Source organism: Bombina bombina, chromosome 5 (genome assembly GCF_027579735.1).
Source record: "Bombina bombina isolate aBomBom1 chromosome 5, aBomBom1.pri, whole genome shotgun sequence".
Taxonomy (NCBI): domain Eukaryota; kingdom Metazoa; phylum Chordata; class Amphibia; order Anura; family Bombinatoridae; genus Bombina; species Bombina bombina.
Window position 1 is genome coordinate 534,243,696 of NC_069503.1, and position 18,510 is coordinate 534,262,205.

Genomic DNA, 18,510 nt, shown 5'->3' on the forward strand with positions numbered 1-18,510 from the left:
CTCCCCTAACTGCCACCTCCAGTCATTCTCTTGCAGCTCTCGACAAAGGAAGTAGCTAGAGAGATGTGGTGAATTATCTTCAATCAAAAGTTTGTTATTTTTAAACAGTGCCGGCGTTGTACTGTTTTTTACCTCAGGCAGAAATTAGAAGAAGAATTTGCCTGAGGTTTTTGATGATCTTAGCAGGTTGTAACTAAGGTCCACTGCTTTTCTCACACATAACTGAAGAGTATGGGGAAACTTCAGCTGGGAGAACGACCTGCAGAATTTACTGCCCTGAGTTATGTTCAGTATATTTTTTTCTAGCGATGTTACACGGTGAAGGTCTTCAGGATGCTGCCGCTTCGCTCCGGATGGATGCCGCTTGGATGAAGACTTCAATCGGATGGAAGACCTCTTCTGCCCCGCTTGGATGAAGACTTCAGCCGGATCATGGACCTCTTCAGCTCCCGCTTGGATGATGACTTCAGCCGGATCATGGACCTCTTCAGCCCCCCGCTTGGGCTTGGATCAGGACATCGGAGGAGCTCTTCTGGATCGATCGGTGAACCTGGTATGGTGAAGATGAGGTAGGAAGATCTTCAGGGGCTTAGTGTTAGGTTTATTTAAGGGGGGGTTTGGGTTAGATTAGGGGTATGTGGGTGGTGGGTTGTAATGTTGGGGGGGGTATTGTATGTTTTTTTTTTTTACAGGCAAAAGAGCTGAATTCTTTGGGGCATGCCCCGCAAAGGGCCCTTTTCAGGGCTGGTAAGGTAAAAGAGCTTTTCTATTTTAATTTTAGAATAGGGTAGGGCATTTATTTATTTTGGGGGTCTTTGTTATTTTATTAGGGGGCTTAGAGTAGGTGTAATTAGTTTAAAATTGTTGTAATATTTTTCTAATGTTTGTAAATATTTTTTTATTTTTTGTAACTTAGTTCTTTTTTATTTTTTGTACTTTAGTTAGTTTATTTCATTGTATTTATTTGTAGGTATTGTATTTAATTAATTTATTGATAGTGTAGTGTTAGGTTTAATTGTAGGTAATTGTAGGTATTTTATTTAATTAATTTATTGATAGTGTAGTGTTAGGTTTAATTGTAACTTAGGTTAGGATTTATTTTACAGGTAATTTTGTTATTATTTTAACTATTTTAGCTAGTTCTTAACTATTTAATAGCTATTGTACCTGGTTAAAATAAATACAAAGTTACCTGTAAAATAAATATTAATCCTAAAATAGCTATAATATAATTATAATTTATGTTGTAGCTATATTAGGATTTATTTTACAGGTAAGTATTTAGCTTTAAATAGGAATAATTTATTTAATAAGAGTTAATTAATTTCGTTAGATTAAAATTATATTTAATTTAGGGGGGTGTTAGTGTTAGGGTTAGACTTAGCTTTAGGGGTTAATACATTTATTAGAATAGCGGCGAGATTCGGTCGGCAGATTAGGGGTTAATAATTGAAGTTAGGTGTCGGCGATGTTAGGGAGGGCAGGTTAGGGGTTAATAAATATAATATAGGGGTCGGCGGTGTTAGGGGCAGCAGATTAGGGGTACATAGCTATAATGTAGCTGGCGGCGGCGTGCGGACGGCAGATTAGGGGTTTATTATTGTAGGTATCTGGCGGCGACGTTGTGGGGGGCAGATTAGGGGTTAATAAATATAATATAGGGGTCGGCGGTGTTAGGGCAGCAGATTAGGGGTACATAGCTATAATGTAGCTGGCGGCGGCGTGCGGACGGCAGATTAGGGGTTAATTATTGTAGGTAGCTGGTGGTGACGTTGTGGGGGGCAGGTTAGGGGTTAATAAATATAATATAGGGGTCGGCGGTGTTAGGGGCAGCAGATTAGGGGTACATAAGGATAACGTAGGTGGCGGTCGGCAGATTAGGGGTTAAAAAAATGTAATCGAGTTGCGGAGATGTGGGGGGACCTCGGTTTAGGGGTACATAGGTAGTTTATGGGTGTTAGTGTACTTTAGAGTACAGTAGTTAAGAGCTTTATGAACCGGCGTTAGCCCAGAAAGCTCTTAACTACTGACTTTTTTCTGCGGCTGGAGTTTTGTCGTTAGAGTTCTAACGCTCACTTCAGACACGACTCTAAATACCGGAGTTAGAAAAATCCCATTGAAAAGATAGGATACGCAATTTACGTAAGGGGATCTGCGGTATGGAAAAGTCGCGGCTGAAAAGTGAGCGTTAGACCCTTTTTTGAGTGACTCCAAATACCGGAGGTAGCCTAAAACCAGCGTTAGGAGCCTCTTACGCTGGTTTTCACGGCTACCGCCAAACTCCAAATCTAGGCCTTAGCTTTCTATGCAGAGCCCATTAAGGAAAGTATAGTAGCTAAAGGTGAAATTTTTACCTGTAGATTTGAAATACTTAGATTTGTTTTAACCAAAATGAAATGTAAATGTTTACCTAAAATTAAGCATTTGTTTTATTTTAAACTAAATGAATATCAAACACAGAAGCGACCAAATATTTGGGGAAAGGAAAATTTTGTCTGAAACAAAAAATTCTTGTCTGCACATCTCTAGAAATAAGATACATATACAATCTTTATACAGGTTTATGTACTTACATGTATATGTTCATAAATAGATACACAAGTAATGTGATTTGTTTGAAAATGATGTCTAAATCAGTCAATTGATTGATCAATCAATCATTCTAAATAGGCATAGTAGTTACCTGACTGTGTATATTTTATAATAGCATAATACATTTCTTTGGTAAGAAGAATATTGTGTGGAATATGTGAGTGAATAGTTTATTATCATTTTTTTTACTTCATTTTCTTCTCCTCATAACTAAAGTCATAAACCATAGGCATCCTGAAGTCTACTTTACATGCTACTAAAGTATTTGTTATCCTTCTTACCACTCACTAATACACTGTAATACAACAATGTAGTAAAGCAGTTGTGTCTTTTTTTCCATTAAATAGTTGTATTCGTTTTTACATATAACAATAACAACATAGGCATAGAGTAGGTATTTTTGCAATGCAACAGTGCACACATTCATGATAACAATGTTAACATCAGCTAAGGTTATGCCATTAGTACACTATTACAGTATTACACATATTTAGCTGTAGAGCAAAGGCATTTATGAAATCTTTGGTCGAATAAATTCTGTACAAAAATTCACTCTTTCTCTTGTAAGGTGTATCCAGTCCACGGATTCATCCATTACTTGTGGGATATTCTCCTTCCCAACAGGAAGCTGCAAGAGGATCACCCACAGCAGAGCTGTCTATATAGCTCCTCCCCTAACTGCCACCTCCAGTCATTCTCTTGCAGCTCTCGACAAGGGAAGTAGCTAGAGAGATGTGGTGAATTATCTTCAATCAAAAGTTTGTTATTTTTAAACAGTTGTACTGTTTTTTTTTTACTGTTTTTTACCTCAGGCAGAAATTAGAAGAAGAATTTGCCTGATGTTTTTGATGATCTTAGCAGGTTGTAACTAAGGTCCACTGCTTTTCTCACACATAACTGAAGAGTATGGGGAAACTTCAGCTGGGAGAACGACCTGCAGAATTTACTGCCCTGAGGTATGTTCAGTATATTTTTTTCTAGAGGATGATAAGAACTAGAAAATGCTGACAGTGCCTGATATAGTTAAGGTAAGCCTGATTTCAGTGATTTAATAAACGACTGGCATCATGCTTGCAGTAAAAAGTAATTTTCATATTACTTTCTATTATGGCTTAGTATGTAAAACATTTGCATTTATATAAAGAACGTTTTTTACTGAGGTGATAAATCTTTGTTTGGGGCCTAGTTTTCCACACGGCTGTTATTTTACTCCTAGGAATAGTTTTTTAAGGCCCTCTGACTTTGAGTGCATGGTGGGAGGGGCCTATTTTCGTGCTCTAATTGCGCAGTTGTTTCTACATTCGGAGACATCCAGCTTCCCTGAAGGAGTTCCCTGACATATTGGGCCTCTGTAAAGGGTTTTTGTGCCTACAAAAGTCGTTTTATGGGAAGGTAGGAGCCACAGTAGAGCTGTGGCAGTTTGCTTGTGACTGTTTTAACGTTTTTTACCGTTTTTTTGCTTAGTTTTTGAACATGAGGGGTTAATCATCCATTTGCAAGTGGGTGCAATGCTATTTTAGTCTATTATATACACTGTAAAAAAATTTTTCACTGTTTTGCAGTTTTTGTGTTTGTTTTTTTCCCTTAAAGGCACAGTACCGTTTTTTATAATCTGCTTTTTCACATTAATTAAAGTGTTTTCCAAGCTTGCTGGTCTCATTACTAGTCTGTTAAACATGCCTGACATAGAGGAAACTCCTTGTTCATTATGTTTAGAAGCCATTGTGGAACCCCCTCTTAGAATGTGTACCAAATGCACTGATCTTACTATAATTTATAAAGACCATATTCTGGCTTTAAAATATTTATCACCAGAGAAAATTGACAAGGGGGAAGTTCGACTAACTCTCCCCACAAGTCAGAGCCTATAACTCCCGCTCAAGGGGAGCCAAGTACATCTAGCGCGCCCATTGCGTATACTTTACAAGACATGGCGGCAGTTATGAATCATACTCTCACAGAAGTATTGTCCAAACTGCCAGGGTTACAAGGAAAGCGAGACAGCTCTGGGGCTAGAACAAATACAGAGCTCTCTGACGCTTTAGTAGCTATGTCCGATATACCCTCACAATGTGCAGAAGCCGAAGAAGGAGAGCTTCTATCTGTGGGTGATTTTTCTGACTCAGGGAAGACACTTCAACCTGATTCTGATATGTTTACATTTAAATTTAAGCTTGAACACCTCCGAATGTTGCTCAGGGAGGTTTTAGCAACTCTGGATGACTGTGACGCCATTGTAGTCCCAGAGAAATTGTGTAAATTGGATAAATACTAGGCAGTGCCTATTTACACTGATGTTTTTCCAATACCTAAGAGGTTTTCAGAAATTATTACTAAGGAATGGGATAGACCAGGTGTATCGTTCTCTCCCCCTCCTGTTTTTAAAAAGATGTTTCCCATAGATGCCGCTACGCGGGACTTGTGGCAAACGGTCCCTAAGGTGGAGGGAGCAGTCTCTACTCTAGCGAAGCGTACAACTATCCCTGTTGAGGACAGTTGTGCTTTTCTAGATCCAATGGACAAAAAATTAGAGGGTTACCTTAAGAAAAATTTTATTCAACAAGGTTTTATTCTCCAGCCCCTTGCATGCATTGCCCCTGCCGCCACTGCTGCTGCGGCCTTCTGGTTTGAGTCTCTAGAAGAGGCTCTTCAGGTAGAAACCCCATTGGATGATATCTTTGACAAGCTTTAAAGCTCTTAAGCTAGCCAATTCATTTGTTTCTGACACCGTTGTTCATTTAACCAAACTAACGGCTAAGAACTCAGGTTTTGCTATTCAGGTGTGTAGAGCACTATGGCTTAAATCCTGGTAAGCTGACGTTACTTCAAAGTCTAAGCTTCTCAACATTGCCTTCAAGGGGCAGACCCTATTCGGGCCTGGACTGAAGGAGATCATTTCTGATATTACTGGAGGAAAAGGTCACGGCCTTCCTCAGGATAGATCCAACAAATTAAGGACCAAACAGCCTAATTTTTGTGCCTTTTGAAACTTCAAGAGTGGCGCAGCTTCAACTTCCTCTAATACAAAACAAGAGGGAAATTTTGCCCAGTCCAAGCCGGTCTGGAGACCTAACCAGGCTTGGAACAAAGGAAAGCAGGCCAAAAAAACTGCTGCTGCCTCTAAGACAGCATGAAAGATCAGCCCCCGATCCGGTAATGGATCTAGTAACATAGTAACATAGTAACATAGTAGATAAGGTTGAAAAAAGACTGAAGTCCATCGAGTTCAACCTATACAAATCTAAAATACTTACAAAAAGCTCCAGTTAAGCTTAAATAACCCCATTAAAATGTGACCCATTTAATACTAGCAATCATATCCATGAATTTTGTTTATATACAGAAATTTATCCAGACTATTTTTAAATGTATCTATGGTATTGGCATTCACTACCTCCTTTAGTAATGAGTTCCACAATTTTATTGCTCTTACAGTGAAAAAACGTTTCCGTTGCAGGAGATTAAATCTCCTTTCCTCCAACCTTAAATTATGACCTCTTGTCAGAAACAATTTTCTTGGAATAAACAGAGCTTCTGCCATCTCTGTATATGGGCCTTTAATATATTTATATAAAGTAATCATGTCACCTCTCAAGCGCCTTTTTTCTAAAGAAAACAGACCCAGTTTGGCTAGCCTCTCCTCATAGGTTAATTTCTCCAATCCCCTTATTAGCTTTGTGGCCCTTCTCTGAACTTTTTCTAGTTCTGCAATATCTTTTTTAGCAATTGGTCCCCAGAACTGCACTCCAAACTCAAGGTGAGGTCTTACCAGGGCTTTATATAATGACAGAATTATGCTTTCTTCCCTTGAATCAATGCCTCTTTTAATACATGCTAGTATCTTATTAGCCTTTGAAGCCGCTGCCCTGCATTGTGCACCCATCTTTAGCTTGTTATCTATTACTACTCCCAAATCCCTTTCCTCCTGTGTTTGGCTAAGTCTTGTCCCATTTAAAAAATACGTAGCCTGCTTATTTTTTTTTTAGGGGGCAGACTTTCTCTCTTTGCCCAGGCTTGGGCAAGAGATGTCCAGGATCCCTGGGCATTGGAAATCGTGTCCCAGGGATATCTTCTGGACTTCAAAGCTTCTTCCCCAAAAGGAAGATTTCATCTCTCACAATTATCTGCAAACTAGATAAAGAGAGAGGCATTCTTACATTGTGTTCAAGACCTCCTAGTTATGGTAGTGATCCACCCAGTTCCAAAGGAGAAACAGGGGCAAGGCTTCTATTCAAATCTGTTTGTGGTTCCCAAGAAAGAGGGAACCTTCAGACCAATCTTAGATCTCAAGATCCTAAACAAATTTCTCAGGGTCCCATCCTTCAAGATGGAGACTATTCGAACCATCCTACCTATAATCCAGGAGGGTCAATATATGACTACCGTGGACTTAAAGGATGCTTATCTGCACATTCCGATACACAGAGATCATCATCGGTTTCTCAGGTTCGCCTTCCTAGACAGGCATTACCAGTTTGTGGCTCTTCCCTTTGGGTTAGCTACGGCACCAAGAATCTTTACGAAGGTTCTGGGGTCACTCCTAGCGGTCCTAAGGCCGCGGGGTATAGCAGTAGCCCCTTACCTAGACGACATTCTAATACAGGCATCGAATTTTCAAATCGCCAGGTCCCATACAGACATGGTTCTGGCATTCCTGAGGTCACATATGTGGAAAGTGAATGAAGAAAAGAGTTCTCTATCTCCTCTCACAAGAGTTTCCTTTCTAGAAACTCTGATAGATTCTGTAGAAATGAAGATTTACCTGACAGAGGCCAGGTTTTCAAAACTTCTAAATTCCTGCCCTGTTCTTTATTCTACTTCTCGCCCTTCAGTGGCTCAGTGTATGGAAGTAATCGGCTTAATGGTAGTGGCAATGGACATAGTGCCGTTTGCCCGCCTACATCTCAGACCGCTGCAACTCTGCATACTCAGTCAGTGGAATGGGGATTACACAGATTTGTCCCCTCTACTAAATCTGGATCAAGAGACCAGGGATTCCCTTCTCTGGTGGCTATCTCGGGTCCATCTGTCCAAGGGTATGACCTTCCGAAGGCCAGATTGGACAATAGTAACAACAGATGCCAGCCTTCTGGGCTGGGGTGCAGTCTGGAACTCCCTGAAAGCTCAGGGCTTGTGGACTCAGGAGGAGACACTCCTTCCGATAAACATTCTGGAACTAAGAGCGATATTCAATGCTCTTCAGGCTTGGCCTCAGCTAGCTGCGGTCAGGTTCATCAGATTTCAGTCGGACAATATCACGACTGTAGCCTACATCAACCATCAAGGGGGAACAAGGAGTTCCCTAGCAATGTTGGAGGTTTCAAAAATAATTCTATGGGCAGAGGTTCACTCTTGCCATCTATCAGCTATCCATATCCCAGGAGTATAGAACTGGGAGGCGGATTTTCTAAGTCGACAGACTTTTCATCCGGGGGAGTGGGAACTCCATCCGGAGGTGTTTGCACAGTTGATTCAACTTTGGGGCAAACCAGAACTGGATCTCATGGCGTCTCGTCAGAACGCCAAGCTTCCTTGTTAAGGATCCAGGTCCAGGGATCCCAAGGCAGCGTTGATAGATGCTCTAGCAGCGCCTTGGTCTTTCAACCTGGCTTATGTGTTTCCACCATTTCCTCTGCTCCCTCGTCTGATTGCCAAGATCAAGCAGGAGAGAGCTTCTGTGATTTTGATAGCACCTGCGTGGCCACGTAGGACTTGGTATGCAGATCTGGTGGACATGTCATCCCTTTCACCATGGACTCTACCGCTGAGGCAGGACCTTCTACTTCAGGGTCCTTTCAACCATCCAAATCTAATTTCTCTGCATCTGACTGCTTGGAGATTGTACGCTTGATTTTATCAAAATGTGGTTTCTCCGAGTCGGTTATTGATACCTTAATTCAGGCTCGAAAGCCTGTCACCAGGAAAATTTATCATAAGATATGGTGTAAATATCTTTATTGGAATGAATCCAAGGGTTACTCATGGAGTAAAGTCAGGATTCCCAGAATATTATCTTTTCTCCAAGAAGGATTGGAGAAGGGATTGTCAGCTAGTTCCTTAAAGGGACAGATTTCTGCTCTGTCTATTCTTTTGCACAAGCGTCTGGCAGATGTTCCAGATGTTCAGGCGTTTTGTCAGGCTTTAGTTAGAATCAAGCCTGTGTTTAAACCTGTTGCTCCGCCATGGAGTTTAAATTTAGTTCTTAAAGTTCTTCAAGGGGTTCCGTTTGAACCTCTGCATTCCATAGATATCAAGCTTTTATCTTGGAAAGTTCTGTTTCTGGTAGCTATCTCTTCAGCTCGAAGAGTTTCAGAGTTATCTGCCTTGCAGTGTGATTCCCCTTATCTGATCTTCCATGCAGATAAGGTAGTTTTGCATACCAAACCTGGGTTTCTTCCTAAGGTGGTATCTAATAAGAATATCAATCAGGAGATTGTTGTTCCGTCACTGTGTCCTAATCCTTCTTCAAAGAAAGAATGTCTTTTACACAATCTTGACGTGGTTCATGCTTTAAAGTTTTATTTACAAGCTACTAAAGATTTTCGTCAAACATCTGCATTGTTTGTTGTCTACTCTGGACAGAGGAAAGGCCAAAAGGCTTCAGCAACTTATCTTTCCTTTTGGTTAAGAAGTATAATCCGCTTAGCTTATGAGAAAGAATAACAGCTCATTCCACTAGAGCGGTGGCTTCCACATGGGCTTTTAAAAATGAGGCTTCTGTTGAACAGATTTGTAAGGCGGCGACTTGGTCTTCGCTTCATACTTTTTCTAAATTCTACAAATTTGATACTTTTTCTTCTTCGGAGGCTATTTTTGGGAGAAAGGTCTTACAGGCAGTGGTGCCTTCCATTTAAGCGCCTGCCTTGTCCTTCCCTTCATCCGTGTCCTATAGCTTTGGTATTGGTATCCCACAAGTAATGGATAAATCCGTGGACTGCATACAATTTACAAGAGAAAACAAAATTTATGCTTACCTGATAAATTTATTTCTCTTGTGGTGTATCCAGTCCACAGCCCGCCCTGTCATTTTAAGGCAGGTGTTTTTTATTTTTAAACTACAGTCACTACTGCACCCTATAGTTTCTCCTTTCTCTTGCTTGTCTTCAGTCGAATGACTGGAGGTGGCAGTTAGGAGAGGAGCTATATAGACAGCTCTGCTGTGGGTGATCCTCTTGCAGCTTCCTGTTGGGAAGGAGAATATACCACAATTAATGGATGAATCCGTGGACTGGATACACCACAAGAGAAATAAATTTATCAGGTAAGCATAAATTTAGTTTTTTCTATATTGCCCTCTGATTATGCCTTATAAGAAGAAAACACAGAAAATAATAATAAAGGTGAATGTGGGTGGAGGAAGGGATGGGAAGGAGGGGGTGTGGGGGGTATTGGGAGGGGGTAGTAAATATTGTGAAATCTCCTGTGTGTTTTATCCATCAAGGGTTCAGTCGAGTTAAGTTGTGTGTAGTATAAGGAAAGCAGATTTGTGCTCTTGTGATGTTTCTAGATGTAGGCGCGATAGCTGGCGTGATTTCGATTGAGCAGTTGTATCTTTTTAATGTGTAGGAAACATTACAAAAACAATTAGAGACATCATCAAATCAACTCAAAATATAACTTAGATATAAATATATTTTATTTTCTTCTCCTAGAAAAAAACACAAGTGAGACTGTAAGAAACAGCACATTATTTGGAGAATTCTATCTAAAGACATTTAATTTATCTGATAAAGAACAACTTGTGGTTTTCTTTGGGATTTTGTTTATGTATTTACTGGCTGTATTTGGAAATGGAATTATTGTCACACTTGTGTCCCTGGTGCCCCAGCTCCACACACCAATGTATTTATTCTTGTGCAGTCTATCAGTCCAGGACATTATATACGTATCTGCTATTTTACCAAAGCGGTTGGCTATCACTATCACAGGTGACACCAGCATTTCGTTCTCAGGCTGCATAACACAGATATTCCTGCTTATATTCTGCGTTGATACTGAATTTTTCCTGCTGACCTCCATGGCTTATGACCGCTATGTAGCCATTTGCGTCCCACTGCATTATCCTCTTATCATAAGTAAAAAGGTGTGTGCTCTGTTCATCACTGTTTCTTGGTTTGGTGGTTTTCTGAATGCATCTGCTTTCTCTTTGATGGTGTCTCATTTAACCTTCTGTAATAAACGAGAAATCAACAGTTTATTTTGTGATTTAAACTTGCTGAATCTCTCTTGTAGTGATATCACATTTATTATGACTTTGTTTATACCCGTGGAAGCCACAGTATTGAGTTTGTTACCATTTACCCTTATAATGATTTCATATATTTGTATCATATCTACCATCCTAAAGATCCGATCATCATCTGGAAGACTGAAGACCTTTTCCAGCTGTTCCTCCCATCTCACAGTTGTTGTGCTGTTTTACGGAACTTCTCTGATCTTGAACTTGAAACCTAAGTCAGAAAATTCCCAAGAAATAGATAAATTGCTCTCCTTGATTTACATTGGTGTAATCCCCATGATAAATCCGCTGGTTTACAGCTTGAGAAATAAAGAGGTTTTGGAGGCCATTAAAAGTATATTAAAAAGGATTAAATAAATGCTAAACACTGTCATGTGCTATTATACGGGTAAGATAACATTTATCTTTTTTTTTTTCCAATATATCTTTTTATTGTTTTCAAACAAATTTAAGGAAAAGAAACAGAAACAGAAATATGTCTTATACAGTATACAAATACGCCTGTAGGCGGATATGAACAGCAAATACATTTAAATCAGGAATAACACATAGAATCACAGTACTTGCCAACATTGCAAATTGTTACCAGCTATAGCAAACTTCCAGACTGGATCAACAGAAAATGTTACAGAAACAATAAGATAGTAGACAGTGGACCATATAATTTGAATCAAAGCATTTGTGTTGGGTTCATACGCCCTGCTCCCAGAGGAATATCACATCAGCAATAAAATTTTGCTTACCTATATATGTGTAATGTATTTTTTCAAGTTCAAGTACATGTTTCACTTCTTTAACCCACATTCCATATGATGGTATTTCTGCTTTTTTCCAAAATCTTGGTATAAGGCGTCTAGCGCAATTAAGCATGACATGTAGCAATTTTTTCCGATACAGACAGGCTACAACTGGGAAGTTATTTAATAGGATCAGGCTAGGGGAAAGATCCAGGGACCTACCTATTATCTTGTTAACTTGTGCGTTTATACTGTGCCAATAAGGCTTAATATGAGGGCACTTACACCATATATGAGAGAGCGTACCGACTTCACCACAATGTCTCCAACACAGGGGAGAGGAGTTGGGAAAAATACTGCGTATCCTGTGTGGGGTAAGGTACCACCTGGAAAGCAACTTAAAATTTGTTTCTACCAAAGTTAATGATAGGGACGACTTTTTGGTTTCAATAAAAATACGGCCCCATTGCTCATCTGTCAATGTAATATCTAGCTCCCTCTCCCACTTGGTGATATATGCAGGTCTCTTAATGGGAAAGGATCCGCTTAGTAGCTTATAAATTATAGAGATATGTGCTTTAGTCATGGAGGGGGTTGTACATAATGTTTCAAATGGGGTCAGTGCCCTGATTAAGTTTGCTCTATGTGGACTAGAAAAAATGGCGTGTCTAGCCTGCAGGTATGGAAACCATAAGTGGAACGGGGAACCTATTAATTGGCTTACCTCAGCCTGCGGGCGCATCAGGCCATTATGTATCAGCATGTGTATTGGTACGTTGGAGGGGGCTCCAGCAATACGCGGTGTCGGGATGGTATGGTTTTGCAGCATTAGGGGGTTATTAAGCAGTGGAGTAAGAGGAGATATTGGCGTTGATAACAATCTATCTTCTACTAGGGATTTGTCCCATGTACGCAACGTGGCGATTGTATAGTAATTACTCCCTATGTCGGGGGACCTCGATTTATGTGGGATCCAGCACTGTTCTCCCAAGTCCAACCTCCCCGCTAAAAAGGATTCTATCTGCACCCAGGGTTTGCTCGTCAGCGAGCGTTTCCAGGCAACTATTCGTGCCAGGTGAGTCGCTTTGTAGTAGTTAACCAGATTAGGGGATCCGAGCCCCCCATCTACTCTGTTAAGAAACAGCGTGTTTCTGTTTACTCTGGGTCTTTTATGTGACCAAATAAATCGGTCAAATTTTCTCTGTTGTTTCAGCAGGTATTGTATGGGGAGATCTAGGGGAAGGACTTGAAATAAGTAAAGGAATTTGGTAAGGATGTTCATATTTAATGCATTTATGCGCCCCATCCATGAAAGATGGCCTTGTTTATGCCTGGACTCTAATGACTTATCAGTTTCTATTTGAAGGGGGACATAATTAAGATTGAATAATTCTGTATGAGTAGGAGAGATATCAATTCCTAAGTATTTAATTTTCAAAGTTAACTGAAAAGAGGTGTGGGTTTTAATGTAGTATATGTCTTCTGCATTTAAGTGCACTGGGAGTATCATCGATTTTTCCATATTGATTGAAAAGTTGGAGACGCTTCTATACTCCTCCAGGCTCTTGAAGGAGGGCTACTAGGGACGTACAGGGGGAGCTCAGTGTGAATATGATGTCGTCCGCATATAGCAGACATTTCTGATGGAGCTCTCCAAAAGTGACCCCCTGTATAAGAGGGTTACTCCGTATCCTGGTGGCAAGCGCCTCTAACGCTAGGGCAAATAACAAGGGCGAAAGGGGGCATCCCTGCCGCGTGCCGTTATTTATCATTATCTTTTGCGAAAGGGTGTTGTTCGCGTTAACGTATGCCGAGGGGTTGCTATATAGGGCTTTAATACGTGAGATCATTACTTGGGAGAATCCAAACCTTGACAGAGCGGACCAGAGAAAATCCCAGTCCACCCTGTCAAAGGCTTTCTCGGCATCAGTGGAGAGAAGGACTAGGGGCGAGTTAGAGTTTGTAGCCGAGAATAGGGTATGTAAAACTCGGATGGTGTTCTCCTTAGCCTCCCTACCCGGGATAAAGCCTACCTGGTCTACATGTACTAGGGACGGTAAATATTTACTGATTCTCACTGCCAGTAGCTTAGCGTATAATTTGATATCTACATTTATTAGGGATATAGGACGGTAATTAGTAACTTTATCTGGGGGTTTACCTGGTTTAGGGATTATGGAGATTGTAGCTTCCAGGAGCGTGGGCGGAAGGTGCGTACATTGGTCAAAGGAATTGTACATTTCTAGCAAATGAGGACCCAGGAGGGATTTGAAAAGGTGGTAATATTTGGGAGTAAAGCCGTCTGGGCCGGGGTCTTTGCCCTGTGGGAGATCTCTTATGGCTAACAGGACCTCCTGCATTGAAAATGGTGTGTCTAATGCTGCTCTATCGGAATCGGATAGTGTTGGAAGCAGGGCTTTTTCCAAGTATGTATGTATACTATTGTGCTTATCTTCCAAATGAGTGCTCGGGAGGTTATATAGTGAGGTATAGTATGCTGCAAATTGATCAACAATTGCTGCGTTATCAGAGTGGGTGACATCTTTGGAGTCTGTAATTTTAGATATGTGGGTTTTATATCTCTTCTTCTTCAAGGATCTCGCCAATAAGCGCCCCGCTTTATTGTTTTCAACAAAAAATTTTGATTTGGATGTAAGCGCCCTCATATGTGCATTCTTAATTAAATAATGATTTAAGTCTTCCCTAGCTTGTTGTGATTTTTGTAGCAATAATGTTGATTTGGGGTTACCCTTTAGTGCATCTTTGCAGGCCTTAAACTCAGTTGATAAAGAATCAAACATAGCTGAACGTTGCTTGCGTTGTCTGTGTGTATGGCCCATAATCACCCCCCTTATATAACATTTATATGCTTCCCAGTTATTAATAGCTGAGGTAGCAGTGGGGTTATTAAATGAGAAGAATTCTGAAGTTTTTTCGGCCAGATCAGTGGTTATCAAGGGGTCTAATAGAATTTGGTCATTTAGTTTCCAACAGTGTTGGTGTCGCGGTTTAGTGGACCACAAAAACGTGGAACAGACCATGCTATGGTCTGACCAGGAGGTGTGGTGAAGCCTCGAATCTATAAGTGAGGTAAGCATCTGCTGTTCGCAAAAAATATAATCAAGACGGGTGTAGGAGCGCTGGGGATTTGAGAAAAAAGTGAAGTCTTTGGTGTTTGGATGAGTGGTTCTCCAAGTGTCAAAGAGAGGGAGAGTGCTTATTGCTCTCCAGTTGGATCTGATCTGGGAGTTCCTAATATAAGACTTGCCCTGAGATGTGTCTAACATGGGATTAACAGGGAAATTTAGGTCTCCACTGAGGAGTATTGGGCCTTTTGAAATGTCTATAATGTGGTTAATCACTGTGCGAAAAAAGGAGGGCTTAGGGCAGTTGGGAGCATATACATTAACTAGAGTAATAGGCCTGCCAAAGTACAACCCCACTATAATTAAAAAGCGACCCTCCCTGTCTAAGTGTTTGTTTAATAATTCAGGAGGAACCTTTCCTAAATGATATACAGACTCCATTATGTCTTGTCGGGCCTGAACATAAAAAGTGTTGGTCATAATAGTGCCTTGAGAGAGTGGGTTCATTGGTTTTTTTAAAATGTGTCTCTTGTATCATTATAATATCGATGTTTTTTTTGTAAAAATCATGAAAGGCTATTGAGCGCTTCTGTGGGGAGAGAAAACCTTTAACATTTTGTGTGGAAAGTATGAACTGACTAGTCTGGGGATGCTCTGACATAATACTATGACTTTTAAGATGCTAACAGCAAGTAACCTTAATGGTCTAATACAATGTGTTCTATCCTGAGAGCTGAAAAAATAAAATAAAAGAACAACAACAATTCAACAAATAAATTTCAACAAACAAAAATGAAATACTTTTAAACAGTGTTTTTGACCAAATAACAACAATAATTGCTAATTGCCTAACGTGTAGAAAAGAACAGAAGGAGAAGCGAGAGGGGGCAGATGGGTAGGGGAGGGAGAAGCTTTACAGGTAGGATGAGTAGAGAGAGAGAGAGGTTAAGGTAAAGTAAGAACTAGAGAGAGAAACAAAAGGAGGAAAAATGTGGCCCGACGGGGCCCTCTTGGGTAATCAGGGGTGTTTATACCAAGACCCAAAGATACTTTAAACAGTATATAATATCATTTTTAGAGAGTGTCTATCTTTCATGACTGAGAGTAGTCTGTAGCACACAGAGTCAGTGTGAGTGGGCAATAAATACCACCCGTTAGGAGATGCATGAACCCATATACTCACGACCTCCAATGATCAGGTTCAGCTGGTTATAATTTCTGCAAGAGTTCCTTTGCTGGTATTGTCAATACAGGGCTTTTTAATGCGCTGTTTGCTGATGACTTCAGACCAAAGTCTTCTCTGGGGCTTTGGAGGGAATGTAGGAAGTTTGGATGATGGAGGCTGCGTTGTCTCAGGGGCCGGAATGTCTAGAAGTTGGCAAAAGTCAGCAATATCCCCTGTTGAGGAACATTCATAACGCCTTCCATTCTTTATGATTTGTATCGATACAGGAAAACCCCATCTGTAAGGAATTTTGAGAGATTGCAGGTGGGTAGTGAAGTAAGCAAATTCCTTCCTGAGTAGTAGTGTTCTAGTAGAGAGATGGGTGGGCTGAGTACGTGCCATCTGAAATATTTTTTCTCTGTCTCTATAACTTGAAAAGCACACAATAATATCCCTTGGAGGTTGATTGTCACTGGGTTTGGGCCGTAGAGATCTGTGGGCCCTCTCAATTGGTATTAAGTCAATTACTCTTTGATCTGAAATAGCCAGTGATTGGAATAAATTTTGTAAGTGTTCCATTATATCTTCACTCTTTACTGACTCTGGTACTCCGCGTATGCGGAGATTATTTCTCCGTGTCCTGCTCTCAATATCGTCTATCTTGTTTTCTAAATCCGATATCTGTGACTGCTGATCTTCCATGGCGTGTAACATGACCGATATTTCTTTGATAATCTCTTCTCTGTTTCCTTCTAGAGTTTCCACCCTCTGGCCCAGCTTGTTAATATCTTTTTTCAGCTCAGCGCACTCAGTTTTGATGCAGGATTTAACCTGATTGATAAGAGCTTCCATTGCCTTTAATGTGACTGGGCAGTCTTCTGGTTGCAGATGTGAGCCAGAGGGAGACACTGGGGTATGCATAGTGTCAGGATTATCTGATATTTCATCATCTTCGCTATCTATCTGAGGTTGGTCTGCCTTCTTCTTTTTATTCTCTGTGCTTTTAAAAGGCATTGACAGAGCCAGACCCCATACTGGATTTTAAGTTCTTTTCAGTTTTGTTGACTCTGCGTTGTGCCATATCAGCAAACATGCAGGGATTTCTGAGTAGGTATAGTTGCTTAACAAAGTAGATTGTCCTTGCAGCAGAAAGCGTGCAAAGTAATGGAGGATGTATAGTTAGTGACAATCTCAATGTGAGAGGGGTTGAACAGTGGTCTGCAGGGTGTCACACATAAGTTTCCTTTGCCCCTTTATTTCAATGAGATACTTGCTAAAGAAAATGCATGGGGCCTTGTGTACTAAATCCCTGTTTATGGCATGGTGTGTCAGATGCGTGTTATTGTGACTGTTAAAAGCATGCCCCAAACTTCATGTAAATATAGCCTCTTACTTGGGTATCTTGTGTAATGTTCACAGGGTCTCCGTTTTTAAGCAGATAATTACCCTTTCCAGATATCAGTTGTGATCAGTTGTGATGCGTCACCACGCCCCAAACTTTAGGTCCCGGCTTCAAACGCGGCCTACGCCGCGGTAATAATATCAACCTCCTCCTTTGATATAAAGTCTCCAGAATTGTGATTAAAGGGCCTCCGGACCCTCCTCAGGTATTCAGAGGTCGAATTCAGGCATCTCTGACTGTCTTTTGTGGGGTAAGAGAGAGCCCCGTCGACGCCACTTCAGGAGCTCTAGTTAGGTGCGGCCATTCAGCACGCCCGCACGCTCCGCCTGATAACATTTATCTTTTATATTTAAATGTGTTTCTTTGATAACAATTATAATGTACTTCTTATGTATATTATACAATCTCATTTAACTGTTATAGCATCTCATATAACAATGTTTGTGGTTTCAAATGCAAAACTTCAGCAGAAGAATATATATGTAGTCCACACTTTAGGCACTTATTAGAAGCTTGCAGTACTCATTTCTGGTAAAGTTGTGGTGTTATATATGTTTTATGCAATACCTTGAAATGTGAATCCCTCATATCCTGTAATAGTGTTAAATTCTTGACTGCTTTGATACTTTCGGACACTTTTTGTTATGATACTTCTTTTCCAAATATGGTAGACCACCTTGCCACTATTTCTATTATGTTTATTTAATTTGTACCTGCTAAAAGAGCTTTATATATATATATATATATATATATATATATATATATATATATATATATATATATATATATGTGATATTGAGTAGATCCCGTGGGAAAATAAGGTTAACATGCTGTTTAGTGGCTGTGTGCATTTGGTTATATGACCCTTTGTGATTAGTGAAGCAATGTAGTGCTTGGTTTGTAACTAAACAAAGTGGTAGTTGTTAGGTATTCCATAAGTAGCTCTAAGTAGCTCTAAGAGCCTGGAAGGGCTTAACCCATTCTCCATTATCCTCTAGCAATTGTTGCACACAACATAATCCCCTCTACTCCCAAAACTTAAAAGGTGACGTGGTGAATCCTGCTATAAAATTTGGGTTCCCTTTAAGGGGTAGGAATTTAGTGTAAGTGTTGGATATGTTAAGGCATTGGCAGAGGCTTCTCCATGCTCTTAAGGGCTCACTAAAGATAATTAAATCCTTGCATAGTGTGTTTGCTTGGTTGGCCACTAGATGGGGGAGCATGGCCAGAGACCAAGGTGAAGCTACTTCTTGTTCTAATTCTTTCCAGATATAGTGGTATGATTCGCT

At 40.4% G+C, this 18,510-nt stretch overlaps 1 protein-coding gene across 1 annotated transcript in view; it reads left to right on the plus strand.

Annotated features, from left to right (window-relative positions):
• The window catches only part of LOC128661539 (olfactory receptor 13C9-like), a 29,057-nt gene extending 17,869 nt beyond the window's left edge, over positions 1-11,188 (plus strand). The window contains exon 2 of the mRNA XM_053715785.1: positions 10,245-11,188. Within this exon, the coding sequence (XP_053571760.1) occupies positions 10,245-11,188 (944 nt within the window). The remainder of the gene's footprint in view (positions 1-10,244) is intronic.
• Positions 11,189-18,510: the final 7,322 nt, after the last annotated feature.